The sequence below is a fragment of the Elgaria multicarinata genome, chromosome 9 (genome assembly GCF_023053635.1).
Source record: "Elgaria multicarinata webbii isolate HBS135686 ecotype San Diego chromosome 9, rElgMul1.1.pri, whole genome shotgun sequence".
Classification (NCBI taxonomy): domain Eukaryota; kingdom Metazoa; phylum Chordata; class Lepidosauria; order Squamata; family Anguidae; genus Elgaria; species Elgaria multicarinata.
In genome coordinates this window covers 41,463,498-41,481,175 of record NC_086179.1, presented here as the reverse complement: position 1 = coordinate 41,481,175, position 17,678 = coordinate 41,463,498, and the positions used below count along the sequence as shown (strand labels likewise).

The 17,678-nt window shown below is 39.5% G+C and overlaps 1 protein-coding gene across 3 annotated transcripts in view; it reads right to left on the bottom strand.

Moving 5' to 3' along the window:
• Positions 1-17,678, bottom strand: part of BLTP3B (bridge-like lipid transfer protein family member 3B) — a 43,779-nt gene that overhangs the window by 24,555 nt on the left and 1,546 nt on the right. For all 3 annotated transcript variants that reach the window (XM_063133701.1, XM_063133702.1, XM_063133704.1), the window contains exons 2-6: positions 7,625-7,787; positions 6,831-6,869; positions 4,255-4,346; positions 3,000-3,189; positions 999-1,139 (exon numbers count right to left, since the gene is read on the bottom strand). In XM_063133701.1, coding sequence (XP_062989771.1) covers positions 999-1,139; positions 3,000-3,189; positions 4,255-4,346; positions 6,831-6,869; positions 7,625-7,787 — 625 coding nt within the window. The remainder of the gene's footprint in view (positions 1-998; positions 1,140-2,999; positions 3,190-4,254; positions 4,347-6,830; positions 6,870-7,624; positions 7,788-17,678) is intronic.

The window sequence follows — 17,678 nt, the reverse complement described above, 5'->3', positions numbered from 1 at the left end:
TCAAGCACCAATGTCGCAATAAGACAAATGAGCATACCTGTAAATAAGATTCCACACATTTTGACTAGCCTTGGTAGCTAGCCAAACTCTTGCGCTCACCACTGATCCCATCCATCCAGAAGGGGAGGGAAAGTTCTTATCTGTGACATTATGTCAAGCTTCAGAGATGCTATAAATAAGGTGCTTATAGGGGGAAGCTTCTGAGGTCCAGCATGATATCTAAGGCTGTGGGGAAGTGGGAGGTGATGTGTGAAGTGAGCCTTGAGAGATTCAGAAAGAAGCTACATGCCTCACTGCTTTCTCTCTCCAAGACTCAGCATGGGCTCTAGAGGTTCTCCTGTCTTTCGCCAAAAGGGCAGGAAATCTCACCACAATAGAAAGTGTCAATATTTGCTGACCCGTCTGTACCACAGACACTTGTAGAAATTTAAATTAACATTTCGGTCCATTTCATATCAAACTGAATAGAACAGAGTTAAACGAATCTGGAGGATAATATATGTATATAATTTTGCCGTGGAATCTCTCCATTACCTCCACCATCATTAAGGAATAAACCAATATGCAGGAGATGCACATACTGTATACAGCACTCCAAAAACAAAACAAATGACTACTAGTAGTGCATCCAGTTTTTAATTTTTTATATAGATTTATAAACTGGATAGACTACTAGTGGTCGTTCTCTCATTTAGGTTTGGCCTGTCCCTGAATGGTTCTGGTTCAGCTTATAAGTGGCATAGCATACTCTCGTTTGTGACTGAAGCTGGTGCTTTATACCAAAACGTTTCACATTTTAAAATCTGTTTATATGTATGCATTTAAAAAATTAAAAGCTATAAAATTTAAAATTTTAGAAATTAAAATTGTTTTTTTATCTATATATCTATATCTATATATATCTATATATGTATAAACTGGATGCACTACTAGTGGTCATTTGTTTTGTTTTTGGAGTGCATTATATAATGCTGCCACAAATCTATATTCGGTGTTACCCTTCTTTTAAGTGTGACTCTGATTTTGGACTGGTTAGTAATCAGACGAACTGGAGCACTCATGATTTCATGTTGAGAACTTTGGATTGCATCTGCTTCTATTCTGATCATCTGCCAGTTGATTTCTTTAAATGTCAATACCTAAAAATAAACACACATTAATTTAAACAATATCTATTGGGGAAATGTAGGAAGGCATTCTCACCGCTCCTAGACCCCAAAGGACTGCCAACCAGTCACATATGAACTCAGGTTTAATTTGTTAATCTGAATCCATTAATAGTTGAGCAAAAAGAGTTTGTATTTACAAATAACTTATATATGCCTGCCTGAGACCTTAGATCTGTTGGAGGAGCCCTTCTCCGCATCCCACCAATGCAACATATATGTTATGATGGGACAAGGGAGAGGGCTTTCTCTGTGGTGGCACCCCGACTGTGGAATGCCCTCCCCTTGGAGGCCCGATTGGCGCCAACATTGATTGCATTTCGACGCCAAGTAAAAACATGGCTTATTGTTTTAACTTGGATTATGGTTTAATTTGTTCTTAACTGTGTATATTTATTGTTTTATACTGTATGTTTTTATCTGTACACCGCCCTGAGATCTTAGTGATATAGGGCGGGATATAAATATTTTAAATAAATAAATAATAATAAATAACTTTATTCCTTCTCTTTAATCTCGCAAATTGAAACAAAAGGAATGGTCTTCAACTAGCTGAAGTTTCCAGCTTTTTTTTTTTTTGAAGCTGTGTGTTTCAACTTTAGAAGTTCAATGAATCGGATATACGGCTATTAAAATGTTTTCACTTTTTTAAAATTACGGTCATTTAGACCCATTCAGGTTACAATATAAAGGCACAAATATCAGGACACAAAGCTACAATTTCTTCAATTTAGTTAATAGTCAATCAGCAGAACTATTACAATTATTCATATTCAGGGCTTGAGCCAAGTTAAGCATATCCAAGACCTACTGAAATCAACGGCTTGGAAAACCTGTTAAATTTCTGAATGTTTAACTGTAAACCCATATTATGCAATTTTAAATATACATGATATTCAAAGACATAATTTCATTTTTCAGACAATATTCAAGAGAAATATCTGTTGATTGATTTGATTTATATCCCACCCTTTCTCATGAGGAATCCAGAGCAGCTAAGCAACCTACATAAGGCAGTATAACATATAAAAACCATTAAAATAATAATTCTAAAATTACAAATATATAATAAAATACAATAAAACTATTACCATTTCAAAAATAATTTCAATTGCACTTCTTTAAAGGTCATGGCTGCCTATAAAAATGTCCCAAGTGAGGACTTAAATGTGTAAGTAAGTCACCCTTGTTTAATATAATACATCCTTCATATTTACTATGGCCACTAATAGATTATCAACAATGCTCATTCATACTTGGTTGACCATAGGTTATAAACTGAATTCATCAACATCATCATCATCATCCTTGCCACTTGAGTATATTATATGCACATATGTGTGCAAACACACAGTCCTTCCAGATTCCCAACCTGTACAGCATCTGGACTGCCTTTACAAGTGATATCACTTCCAATATACTGGCCAATGTCCATAAAAATGTTTCCATCCACATAGGTCTAACATGCTTAGCATGCCATAAAATGATGCAGCTCCCAAGAACCAGGAATAACTTGGGTGCCATGCTAATGATGCTGTAACTACATAAGAAGTCTTCATGGAGACTTCATATGGCAACGAAGCAGCCACTGAGTCAGCAGCAACTGTGCCATTCAGGGCCTTGCCGCATGTGTAAACAATGTGTGTGTGTCAATATGGCAAGCCACCATTAGAACAATTTCAATCTTAATGATAAGATTAATAGCCAAGCAAATGTTATTAGTCAGACAATGCTAACCTAGCAAGGTAGATTTTGCAACACTTTCTTTGTTTCGAACTGATCCATGAAAATAAACCCTAATTACAGATGCAGAAAGAGAATAAAATAGCTTACCTCTCCACGCTGAGATTCTTGTAATCGAGTAAATCTAAGATCACCATGTTCCCAGTTGGCATTTACACTATATATTCTCAACTGAGAAAGTTCAAATGAAGCATTGAAAGCTTTTGCTCCAATTCGGATTATAATGGAGTTTACAGAAACAGATATTCCTTCTACAACTTTCTCAGCAAAACCATATCCACTGGTGAAATAAAATGCAGGGATTTCAATTAGAACTTTAGTACATGTGAATAAAACCTTTAACAACCATTTGAAATAAGGACAGTGTGTGCTTTAAAAAGTAGGTTAGACACAACATAGCAAAGAAGAACAGTGCATTCAGAAGAGAGCAATGCATCAAAGGCATTCAGGAATAAAATACCATTAACTAAAATTCTTCATATTGTAACACTTCAAAGAACCAGATGTACTGATTGATCATCTCTCAAAGAGGGATATGTTGATATGCCTTTTAATAACCACTATCACAACTCCAATATACAGACTGTGATTCAACAAGCCCTTTTTTGCATGTGCACAAAACCGAGTGGGCACTGCAAGTCTGTTACTCCTTCCTACATTCATTTTTACAAACTGTGGACAGTATCCAATGGTGCCTTACACAAGTGGGACCCACCACTGGGGATTTAGTGCTTCATAAAGCAAGCCCCAAAATAAGCACGTGTAGTCTCCGGACAGAGAAAGGTTAGCGGTGCTCCATTATGCGAGCTCTACTGATCTGTCCGTTCCAGAAATGAGTGTTTCCATTCATTTCTGTTCCAATGAGAAGCACTAAATCACTGTTGTACAACCAGTAGGTATCCACTGACACTAGGGAGTATTGGATACTGCCCTGTGTCTGATACTCTCCTGAGTCTCAGAAGAGCAAGAGCGGGAATTGGCTTTTCATCACAATCACTAGGGGCTGCTTCACACAAGAGGTGGTTACTTATTTTCTACACATGATCCTTGGATCACACAGAGAAATATCAGGGTAAACCAGGCAACACATGGACACAGCCAAAGTTACTAGCAGCCATTTTCCAGTGTTTACAGTGACTAGGAATGGTGCCATGGAAATGGCTGCTGTTCTCTATGGGCTAAATCTAACTTTGATGCAGCCCTTCTCAACTAGATCATCAGTTTAGCTGAATTTTAATTGAACAGGCTTTATTATAATGTTTAAAGCAAGCTGAAATTGTTTCCCCAGTTATATAGTTGCATATATCTGATCTTAATTCCACTGAATAATTAAATAGTAACTGACCTTTGCCCTGATGCAGTTGCTATAGGCGATGGTCCATTAGGGGCACGTGGCTCTTCACATGTACTCATTTCCATTATTACTTTATCCAGTGACTTAGATATGCAAGAAAAAATTGGAACAATTGAAACATTCTGCATTTAATGACTGATTAAATTCATGCCATCTTACAGAATGAAATCTTATAGGAAGAGTCCTTGAGGTCAAAAGGTTTGTGGAATAATTTGGCAGTGAGTTTTGCTTCAAACACTTTAGGAGCATGTCAAATGTATTATTTCAGTCTTATGTTATAAATTAATCCTATTAAACTTCCTTATCTGGTTTTATCTAACCCTACAAGTTTCGACACCTAGAAACAAATCTAGACACAAACTTATTCAGTCAAAATCTAGTCTGTGATCTACATTTGTATCATCTTTTAAATAATATTACTTGCCAAGGAAAGTATAATGGCTAATAAGCTTGTGAGCAAAGAGAACTACATGTGGAAAGTAGCAGAAAAAATTCAACATATGGTTTAGACAGCCATCATGCTGGTATCTTCTAAATGTTCTTGTATTAAAAAATGCCTCTACAAGTTTAATTTCCTAAAGTTCTAATAAATCTATACAAGGTAACAGCAGTCACGGGTGAAATTAAGGAAAAGCAAGATTCTGTTCCACACCCCAATTACATGTTACCAAACTACTTTCCATGAATGCCAGTAGCGCAATCAAGGTTAAAAATTAAGCCAGTGTAAGCATGCAAACAAAACAAAATGCATTACCTTAAAATAGCCGTATGATCTTATCACTTGGAACAATTTAGTTTAGAGAGCAATACCACATATATAAATTGGCTTCTGAAAACTCATACATGAGAAAGGTGACCTTCTTCATGAACTTAATCGTCATCACTTTTAGCATCAGCTGACAAGCAGTCATTGTCATTCTGAGTCATAACATACAGGATAGCATATTAAAGTCTTCCCTAATCCGGCCTTTGTAGTGCCAGAACATTCTATCAGACTACCCTTTACATTTTGTGAAACGCCCAGAGAGCTTCAGCTATTGGGCGGTATAAAAATGTAATAAATAAATAACCTCTAACACTTGAGAAAGAGCTACATGGGTGTTAGTGCATAACAAATGGACAGATGATTATTTAAGAAGGACACCTTTAGGCCCAACACTGTGACCCACAGGATAATTGATATGTGGCTACCTGAAGATCTGAAACATTAAGGTTATTTTAAGACTATCAGACTTGAGAAAAAATAGAATAAAGAGAATCAGTAAAGAGAAGGTGACCTACTTAAAAATTCCCTAATACCTTCTGATAAATTTGGAAAGTAAAAAAGTTGTGAAAAATCAGTGAAACATCTGTCACCGAGATGAAGTTTGTCCCTCTATAATTTGAGTTGTATTTCATGAGGCACAACTATGTTATTATCCATCCTCACACTAAATCCCATTCCTTTTATTATGTTGGCTAGTTTCTGGCTTTAATCTATTTAAATTTTTCCATAGGTAGGTTACTGAGCACAATATTACTTATTTATTATTTATTTATTACTTTTATATCCCGCCTTTTTTCCTCCAAGGAACCCAAGGTGGCATACATAATCCTCCTCCTCCCCATTTTATCCTCACAACAACAACCCTGTGAGGTAGGTTGGGCTGAGAGTCTGTGACTGGCCCAAAGTCACCCAGTGAGCTTCTGTGGCTGAGTGGGGACTAGAACTCGGATCTCCCAACTCCAAGTCCAACACTCTAGCCACTACACCACACTGCCTCATATATGCTAGTTATCTCCAGGAAAAACTGGAATAACTCAAGGGTTCCCCTAGAAGTTGCCTTTTGGCATAGGGCTATGTCAAAGAACAAAACATTCTTGAGCTTCCGCAAGTACTACTAGGAAAAAGCTACATAATAGTCTCCATAAATTCTTCAAATACTTAAAAATATTTAAAAACCAACTAAGCAAGGAGAGTTTAGGGGAGAGGAAACATTGAATATTTCCTTTTAAGAACCAAAGTACAGAATCCTTACACTCCTGCAGACGCTTTCTGCAAATGGTATCCTGCCGATTGCATTATGGAAGCAGGACCCACCACTTACGCAAGGGAAATTTAGCGCTTCGTAGGGGAAGCCCCAAAATGAGTGGACACACTCATTTCTGAAAAGAGGTAGGTTAGTAGAGGCTTCTTATGCAAGCTCCACTGACTTCCCTTCTTCCACAAACTAGCATTTCTGCTTGTTTCAGGTTGCCCTGGAAGAGCTAAATTGCCATTGTGCCAGCAGCAGGGTGGAAGAGAGAATCGGTGGGGGCATAAGCACCTTGTTGGATTCTGCCCTTTGTAATAACACTCTGCATACAAGCAGCATGCAGTTCAATAAAATGTCCAGATTCCTTCACAGAATTAGCATCACTTTGTCTGGATTCTTGGTTGTGATTTTGACCAGCACTCCTTTTTATATTATAACTACAATGGCAAAATATTCCTCTCTCCACTGCATATCATTTCTGTATGGCTACAAAACAAATTACAAGCTATATACTTCATTCAAATAATTTGGGGAGCTAAATTCCAAACTCACAAGAACGATTGGATGTGTTTTCAATTTTGTCCATGGTATCTGCAAGATAAAACAAATACAAAATAATTAAAGAAAACATGCAGTAAATTATCTACTACTTTTCATATCCTACACCAGGAAAGGACAGACTGCAGGTCTGTGCAGTCTTTTTTCACTAGAATATTGAGATGCGCTAACAGGGCCTGGTGCAAATTAAAGAATTATGATTCTAAGAATTTGTTTTTCTTACTGAAATTGGAATTTATGGTAGGGTCGAGTCAATTTATTGCTTCTATTCTTGAACAATTGGAAGTCAGAAATCCTTGCTGATCTACTACAAGCCACTCAGATCTATCAGGAGATCCAGACATACTTTCTGTCCATCCCTGCCCGACACACCTTTCATCTTCTTACAAATGGATGGTGGCCAGGTTGTGTCCTATTCAATCTAGTGCAATCATAATTCTAGAAAAGCGAAATAGACGAAAAGGCAGCCAGAAAAAAAATTAGAAGCTACAAAAGAGGAGGGGAAACAAAGATACTACAGTCAATGGGCTAGAGTCAGAAGAAAGCAAATTCCTTCCTTCTGAAAAATGACTAGATTTGCCTCATAATTTGAAGTCTGAAAAAGGGGGGGGGGACTAAAACAGCTCATTTTCACTGCAATATGCACAGAAAGTTACCTATTTGTAAACTACAGGATATGTGTGTTTCAGCTTTCTTTATTGCAGTCCACTGAGATTAAAAATGTTAATTTGCTTTTGGATAGTTTAAAGGAACATGGAGAGAACATTGGCCTTTAATCACTTACTCACCCTAATAGATGCTTTATTGCAAAAGACCTTGTTGATGGCAAGCCAAGTGGGAAGATCTAGCATATTCTGAAGCACTTCTTCATCAAGCTCTAAATTGGTTAGCTGACCTTCACCTTTTAGCGTGCTCAGGTTGATTTTGTCAGGTGACAGGTTTTTGGTGAACCTAAAATAGAATATACATTAATACTGGAGTTACTTCTCCACAAAACAGTTTATAAAATAAAGAGAATGTCTTTGAATTATTAGCCTGAGGATGTTGTTTGTGAGAAGAGGTCTATTTTTTCCTTCCAGCTTAGTTTAGGTCAATGAAAACCATTATAAGAAACCATTATACAGAAAACAGTAAATGACCAGAATGACCCATGTGTGGAGTTTATGTTTGGAGGAGTGGAGCAAGGAGACTGCTTGGAGAATGGACTGTTAAGGTAAGTGGGAGCAGAGTTGAAGGGCCTGGAAAGGCAGTTGGAGTGTTGGTGGGAAGTTTGTCAATTGAGAGTTTTAAGAGAGGATAGAATGGATTAGTTGGTTAATTGGTTAATTAACTGCATTAATCCCAGACTGTGAATTTGTTCTCATTACTCCTCAAACACCCCACAGTTAACCATGGATAAGTGTCAGTGAACCCCATGCTTAAATGGTTTGAATACATAACCCAATACCTACACAGCACTGCTAGAATAGTAAGATGGTGACACTATATAAAACCTTGCTATACCCTCATGACATATGAAAGAGTGCTGCAAACCATGGAAAGACAGGAAAATGGTTTTTTTTTAATTCAAACTACACCAGCATATCTATAAACACATGTACTATTCATTTAAACCAGTGAGCATTGCCCAGGGATGGGGAACATTGGGCCCATGGTCTGAATTTGGTGCACTACGCCACACCATCTAGCCCATGGACACCTTGGGCTCCTCAAGGCTGTGGTTCAGTTGTTTTCAATATTTTTGTCTAACATTCTATGTCTGACAATCTATTAGGCAAAGGCCATTGGTGACAGTTTACACTCCTGTTAAAAATGCCTGCAAACAATTATAGCAGGTAGCCAATAGGACTTTTGCTATGCTACTAGTTTTGCTCCCCAACTCCTGCAAAGCTAGGGAGCAGACTGCCCTCATTCCTGCTTTGCTAACAAATGACACCATCATGAAATAAACAAGGTAAACACAATGAAATTCTTGGAATATTTGACTGTAGTCAAATACTAGGCAGCCAACTGACAACATTTGATTACCCTGCCAGCTCTAAGCCAAAATCAAAATTCTGCTATTGAAACCAAATTTTTACTCACATTCTGATCCCTGGCTGTACATATTTTAGTGATGGCATTTCACACTTCCATATACATTCACCATTTATATGTGGATAATAAAAAATACTAGTTGCTTATAGTCCCCAGGCCTGTATTTCCCTGACTTCTCAAAACTCACAACTTTCCCCTTCTCCGCAGCCAAAAGTAAATGATCCAGTTTCCCCGCAGGCTGTTAAAGTTTTATGAGAAAAAAAAAACTTTCCCCAGCAATCTTCAATTAATATGATAAGTGTTCTATAGTAATCCTCCCATGGCTTGTCTGCTTTGTCATCCTCAGATGCTGCCAGTACCTTTCTTTCTGGAAAGAAAAAGATTATGTCAATAGTCACCCTACTTTAAAGGAATATTGAGCCATAAGTACTGACTGTATGGTTAGGAAGTTATTTTGCTGATGATTCCATCACCTTGGTTTGAAAGTCATTTTTTATCATGGAATGGTAACTATTAAAAAGAAATTCATTATTATTATTATTATTTATTTATATAGCACCATCAATGTACATGGTGCTGTACAGAGTAAAACAGTAAATAGCAAGACCCTGCCGCATAGGCTTACAATCTAATAAAATCATAGTAAAACAATAAGGAGGGGAAGAGAATGCAAACAGGTACAGGGTAGGGTAAGCAGGCACAGGGTAGGGTAAAACTAACAGTAGAAAGTAACAGTAGAAGTCTGCACAACATCAAGTGTTAAAAGCTTTAGGAAAAAGAAAAGTTTTTAGTTGAGCTTTAAAAGCTGCGGTTGAACTTGTAGTTCTCAAATGTTCTGGAAGAGCGTTCCAGGCATAAGGGGCAGCAGACGAAAATGGACGAAGCCGAGCAAGGGAAGTAGAGGCCCTTGGGCAGGCGAGAAACATGGCATCAGAGGAGCGAAGAGCACAAGCGGGGCAATAGTGTGAGATGAGAGAGGAGAGATAGGAAGGAGCTAGACCGTGAAAAGCTTTGAAGGTTAACAGGAGAAGTTTATAGTGGATTCTGAAGTGAATTGGAAGCCAATGAAGAGATTTCAGAAGCGGAGTAACATGGTCGGAGCGGCGAGCCAAGAAGATGATCTTTGCGGCAGAGTGGTGAACAGAAACCAACGGACTGATGTGAGAAGAAGGAAGGCCAGAGAGAAGAAGGTTGCAGTAGTCCAACCGTGAAATAACCAGTGCATGAACAAGCGTCTTGGCAGAAGAGACAGACAAAAATGATCGAATCCTGGCAATATTATACAGGAAAAATCGACAAGATTTAGCTACTGCCTCAATATGAGGAATAAAGGAGAGCGAGGAGTCGAAGATAAAGCCAAGGCTACGAGCTTCCTTGACCGGAGTAAGTGTAACATCATTGACAGTAAGAGAGAATGAGAGATGAGGAGAAGGTTTAGGAGGAAAAACAAGCAATTCAGTCTTTGCCATGTTAAGTTTCAAGCGACGATGAAGCAGCCAAGCTGAGATATCTGAAAGACATGCCGATCGTGAACATCAGGAGAAAGTTCCGGATTTGACAGATATAGTTGTGTATCATCGGCGTACAAATGATATTGGAGGCCATGAGATTGAATAAGCTTGCCCAAGGGCAACATGTATAAGGAAAACAACAATGGGCCAAGCACCGAGCCTTGCGGAACCCCTACTGAAAGGGGAAAGGAGGAAGACGAGCTGCCATTAGTCAACACGCTGAAAGAGCGGCCCGCTAGATAGGAGGCAAACCAGTTATAGACAGAGCCACAAAATCCAAGGTCATGAAGGGAATCTAAGAGAAGATCATGATCAACCGTGTCAAAGGCTGCAGTTAGATCAAGGAGAATAAGAACGGAATAATGGCCTTTAGACTTGGCAGTAAGGAGATCATTGGTGATCTTAGTAAGGGCTGTTTCGGTGGAATGCAGAGGACGGAATCCAGATTGAAATGGATCCAAAGCAGAGTTACTAGAAAGAAAGTCAAGACAGCGAGAGTAGACCGCACGCTCCAGGATCTTTGAAACAAACGGCAACAAAGAGACAGGTCGGTAGTTAGACAGAGATAGCCTATCAAGAGTAGGTTTCTTGAGAATGGGAGAGACTGTAGCATGTTTAAAAGCAGAAGGAAATGAACCAGAGGACAGAGAAAGATTAATAATATGTAGCAAGGAAGGGAGGATAGCAGGAATAAGATTAATAAAGACGCGAGAAGGAATCGGATCACGAGAACAAGTGGAAGGCTTCGAAGAGCGCAGTATTGCAGACAGTTCATCCGCAAAGACCGAAGGAAACGCAGAGAAATTTGCAGGAGGAGCTGACAGATGAGGAACAGGAACTGGAAGAGGAGCAGAGCTGGCCAGATCAGAGCGGATAGTTTGGATTTTAGCATTGAAAAAAGAGGCAAAGTTATTAGCAGACAGAGAGGTGGGGAGAGATGGCGGATTAGGGTTCAGAAGAGAATTGAAGGACGCAAAGAGCCGCTGAGGATGCCTAGCATTTGACTGGATCAGCGTTGAGTAGTACTGCTGTTTGGCCAGTGAGATGGCAGAAGAGAAAGAGGAGAGTACAAATTTGTAATGGACAAAGTCTGCCCGGTCCCTGGTCTTACGCCAAAGGCGTTCAGCTGCCCGGGAACAAGAGCGAAGGTAGCGGAGGGAAGAGGTGAGCCACGGTTGGGGTTGAGAAGGGCGAACTATCCGAGTTGTAGATGGAGCAAGATTATCAAGAGTTGAAGATAAGGAGGAATTAAAGAAGGAGACAGCTGAGTCCAAGGAGACAGCTTCAGCTTAAGAAAACACCGAAGGCCAAATTAGATGAAACAGGCACTGATGACTGGATTGCCAGTCTCTTTAAAAGCTAGGAAACAGTACCCACTGGGGTAGTTTTCCAATGAAAGTTGCACCATTCCCCCATCCCTGAAGCTGCTATTTAATTGGTTAGGTTGCTCAAGATAACACAATGAAGAAAGACTAATAGCCCCCTGCTGCCCCTGCAAAATTTAGAGCTCAAGCCCAGTTTCTTTTGCCAAGGTATGTCTTTTGCCACTGCAGCAATGGAAAGGTGGAGGCAAGCACTAACGCCATCATCAATCCTCAGTCACTAAAAAGCACTTTGTTGTTTATTCGTTCAGTCGCTTCCGACTCTTCGTGACTTCATGAACCCGCCCACGCCAGAGCTTTCTGTCGGCCGTCGCCACCCCCAGCTCCCCAAGGTCAAGTCTGTCACCTCCAGAATATCATCCATCCATCTTGCCCTTGGTCGGCCCCTCTTCCTTTTGCCTTCCACTTTCCCAGCATCAGCCTCTTCTCCAGGGTGTCCTGTCTTCTCATTATGTGGCCAAAGTACTTCAGTTTTGCCTTTAATACCATTCCCTCAAGTGAGCAGTCTGGCTTTATTTCCTGGAGTATTGGTGGCAGCATCTACAACTACCTTTGTTTGTAAGAATACAGATCATTATTATTGTTTTAAAAATTCAAGTTCTTCTTATATAATGACTGCATATAAGACTATCGGAGAATAGCAGAGAATATCTGCTTTTTCTTGCTATATTTTGCAAGGAGTCATGATCTCTTTCATCCTCTACCAAAGATGTGCTGCCCACACATCATATATATTGTATTATATATTTTAAACAGAAGGTTTAAAATATACAATACAATTTAAAATAAAAAAAATCAAGCAAATTACTTGAGTTGGGAAAAACATGGCAATAAAAATCTAAGTTATACAGAACATAATTAGTTAAGACTATAAGCCAGTATTTGGGGAGGGGCCATAGCTCATTGTTGTAGAGCACATGCTTTGCATGCAGAGTCAACCCCCAGCATCTCCAGGTAGGGTAAGGAAAGGAATCTCGCCTGAGCTGCTGCCAGCCTGTGTTGGCAATACTGAGCTAGATGGACCAATGGTCTGACTCTGTGTAAGGCAACTTCCTATGTTCCTATTTTAAAGAGATGGAATATTCCATGACCCACCGAAAATCCACACACATATATTTACTTAAAGCATACTATACTGCTTTTGTGTAACAGTATTTCCTTTGGAACGCTAAACACACTCAAAATCAGTAGCTTCAAGGCATACTCAAAACATTTCTAGTCTATATTTCAATAATGATATGTCTGTGCAACTGAATCAAAGAAACAACATTACCCTGAATACAATTCTTACAAAAAAGCAGACAAGGAAAACACACAAAAAGTATTTGAAGGAATGTAGAGTACCAAACGGAGACAGAAGGAAGCTGAAATACCTGCCTTAAGTACAGTTATGCAGTAACCCTGTCAACATGAATATAAATTGTATCACATAGCCACAATTTTATAGAAGTGGTACCGTTTTTTATCTAAACAAGGCACATGAACTAATCTTTTTAGCATCAGCAGGCACACTAAAAGGCTATACAAGGAGTACATTAATAATCTCATAGACTTATGTTTCAAAATACTTAATGCAAATTAGACTGATTTGTAAAGTGCTTAAACACATATTTAAAACTCAACTATGCCAGAATTTCCAGAATAATCTGCCCAGAACATTTAATGGAAAATATAAGACTTATGTCAAAATGTATGAGTAATACTTCACGACTATTATTCATGCCAGCAATATGGCATGTATGTATTTCTAATTTTAAGGCACAATTCTATGCATGTTTAGACAGAAAAAAGTCCTATAACAACCAGCATTCCCAAGGCAGCCTTTTTATTAGTAGAAAAAAATATTAGTAGAAAATATCATGACCTTTATCTTGTACGTGGAGTATGTATGATGACCTTGTCCTGTTTCTGGTATTCATAGTTTCAGTGCTTTAAAGGGATGGCTGAAGCTACATAAAGCAAGACTGTGTAATTTTAAATATGTTGCTTGAACTTAGATTAAGGACACAATCCAATGCATTTTTAGACAGAAAGAAGTCCTACAATTTCCCCGCCAACAAGAATAAGGGATTGCACCTTAGTGCCTGGATGTAGTAATGGGCTGAATGAGTGCCAACAAATTGAGACTGAATCCTGACAAGACAGAGGCTATGTTCAGATGTCACACCACAATGTGTTAATAAGCTACTCGTAGCTTATTTTGAAAATAATCTACAATTACACCCACACAATCAGACAATTAAGCTACTGTGAGTAGCTTACTAAGCTACCGTGTGTAATTTGACACACCCCACTGCCCTGCTGCCATCCTCTCGCCTGGGCAGTGGCGGTGTTTCACCACTGAAGCGCTAGATATTTGTGGGATCAGGACAAAATTTCACACACAGCCTCCTCCAGTCAGGATGCACCTGGTCCACCATCACTCCCCTGCGCAATAACCCACCAAGGAGTGAAAATCCCAAGTGCCACCAAAAGAGGAGATGCCTAGAAAACCTTGGGGGTTGCAGCATCGAGACCAAACTCCACACACAGCATCTACTGGTTGGGAGGCACATGATCCACCATCAAACCCCTGTGCATTTACTTCAGCAGAGCAAAAATCCCAATTGCCCCCAAAAGGGGAAGATGCTATAAAACCTTGGAGGGTTACAGGATTGGTACCAAACCCCATAGCCTGCCTCCTTTACGCTACTGGCTTGGTTCCTTTAACATGTTCCTAATCAGTAAGCCAGTGAACAGTAAAGCAGCAGTTGTTTTGACTGCTCTTGCCACACAGCTCTGTAGCCAGCCAAAATAACCCACTGGGACCACCACGTGACACAATAATCCATGGTAGGTTAAATAACCCACTCTGCAGACCATGGGTTATTAGAGTGGGTTATTTTGGCCAAATAAGCCATCATGGGTTAAAAATGGCTCATGGGTTATCGTGGCATCTGAACTCAGAGGACAGTTCCCAGGTACAGGAATTGGGGAGTTCGCCTGTTCCAGGCGAGCTTGGACTCCCTCAGAAAGAAAAGGTACAGAGTTTGGATTCATCATTGTAATTAGGAGACAAAGTGATTTCTATGGTAAGGAGTACCAATTACCAACTTTAGTTGGTATGTCAACAATGCTCTTTCCAGGTGAGGAATAGCATAACCACTGTAGTCCATGCAGTGGCAATCTTGCATGTAGACTACTGTAACACATTTTACGTGGGCTACCCTTTGGCTTGGTCCAAAATCTACAGCTGGTGCAGAATGCAGCAGCCGGGCTTCTGAGCTGACCAAGCACATATTACACCACTGTTGAAACAACTGCACTGGCTACCGAAGCCAAGTTCATAGTTTTTCTGCAGCCATATCAAGCGATGAATAACTTGGGACCAGGTTATCTGGCTGATAGCACTCACACAGATTTATATTGTGTGAGGCAAAGATCATCAGAGGAGGCCTTGCTGATTGAACCAAAAACTGCAGATTGCCATCTGGCGATGACCCAGAAGTGGGCCTTCTCTATGGTGGCACCCAGCTTATGCAATGCCCTCCCCACTGGTATTTGGGAGGGACCAACTGTGGCATGCTTTAGGCACCTGTTAAAGACCCATCCCTTTTCTCAAGTCTTCCCTGAATGATTGTGTTGCCCAGTGAAGTCTATTCATTATTGTGCTTTTACCTTTGGTTTTAAAGTATTTTCTGTGTGCAAACCTATTCCTTGTTAACGTTTTCATTAATAAAATGCTGGACGGGGCAATTACTCAAGAACAAGAAATGTAGAAAGAACCACCCTAACCCTGATGAAAGTAAATGGTCAATTGCCATGATTTCTGAAAAGCCTTGGGTGTCATATTTATAGCTAAGATGGTAACAGCAAATCGATCTCCACTGCAGGATATGTGGAATAGAAGACAAAAAAGGGATTGAATTTAAATGGAAATAGCTGATATGATTAATTTATAGCTTTCTTTAGCCGAAATTTTACCAACTTTAAATAACTATTTATTTTTACAGTGAAAATTTTGTATTTCCACTCATTGGAGGGCTGGGTGGGAATAGAATAAAACTTGAGACAGCTACTTAGCTCTAGATTCCATAGTAAAGTTGAATACTTAAGCATTATCAAACAACAATAATGCAAAAAAATCAGTAATGTTGTTTGAAAAAAGGCTGCATAGCGTGCTGTAAAATATGGGCCAATTAATAAGTTCTTGGTCAGTCATAAACATGTATTATTTGCTCTTGTTTCCTTCATGCTATACGAGAGGAAAGAAATTAATCTTGGCAGGCACTTTGTACAAAGCACTTACTGAATCAGATGTGACCACATCTTCCGACGATATCTGATATAACTAAAAGCGAACAAGAATTCTACTCAATCATTGAAGGCCAAATGCCATTGAGAAGAAAAGCAAAATCTTCTCAGATTCACAAGCACAGAGTAAAATCTTTACTATAATTTTTCAGTCAAAATTAGTTGTAACTTTACACCAGTCCCTTTCATTTCCTCATTAATTTTATTACTCTTCATTTTGGACAGTCTCACAATAATAAAAAGCTTGCATATGTACTCGTCCATGAATTCTGCAATAAGTAGGTTATAATCAATCATTTAACAGCATGCTTGTCCTGACCTAGACTTGGGACCATCATCTGTAGCATTGCAGACCCTTTTGTAAAGACTTTTTAAAAAAGTTTCTCATATATTTAAGCAGACACCCATTTGCAATGCTTCAATTTTCATTAGAATTTCTGGGGTGGAAAGGGTTTCCTAATGCTAGAAGTCAAGTAAATTTTAGAGAACAATGCAGCACCTATCACAGTACATTTTAACATATGGAAATACTAGAGTCAACAAGGCCAATTAAGGACTGCAAATACTTACTCATTTACTTTAGATATGGCTTAGCCTAACTAAGAAGGGGCATATATGCAAGTGTGACAGGATCCTGCTACAGATTAGTTAACATTCTTCTTTTTGTAATTTTCTAGGTTGAATACCTGAAGATTACTTATTTCTCTGACTCAATATGCCACTAGAGAACACCTTCAACTTAATGCAAACGGAGGCCATAGCTAGTTAGGGCGAAATCCCGGGGTGATCCCCGGGATCATCCCTGTGCGTCTACATGACGCACAGGGGATCTCGGGATCAGGGATGGATGATCCCTCCCTTGCCCCGGGATCTCACCCTCCCCTTTAGCTCTGGTTTTTCTGTGGTCTCAGGCTGAGCCCGAGACCGCGGAACGTGTGGCTGGGCGCCGTGGGTTGACCCAGCTCCTCGCGATTCCTTGCAAGGAGCTGCGCCCATTGGGGGGGGGGGGAGCGGGGGAAATAATTCAAATTAAAAGATTACTTACCTTTTGCACATGAGCATTCATGCGCTGCTGGCCCTTCAATAAAAAAATGCCAGGCGCAACACCTCTCCTTCTGAGGTCGTCAAGCATTGCATGTAAACAGAGGAGGGATCTCACGATAAACACATCGAGAGATCTTCCCTCCTCTGTCACGTGCTAACAGGTGTATAGCTAAGGCCTGAGAACTCTATAAAAGGTTTGTTTACATATTTAGAATTATTTACTTAACTTTAATTTATTTTCCACCCTGCTTCCATCATAGAACTCATGGAGGTCCCAAGCACTGTCTCATCCAGGCAGGCCTGCAAGACTGCTGCATCATGGGCCCTCAGACCATGCCTAGGTTATACCAACTCACCCAAAATAGCAGATAAGAACATAGCATATTCCACAAATAGGTGTTTTAACACTACCTATTAAACAATGTTACTACTTACAAGATGTTCCAAACCAGATGTTCCAAAAGATGCTTTGAAACAAGTATTGCATTAGAAGTTATGAAATATTTTAAGTACACGATTGAGCTCAATGGAACTTACTTCTGAGTAGAGATTGCATTGCCAGTAGCTCTTCTGTC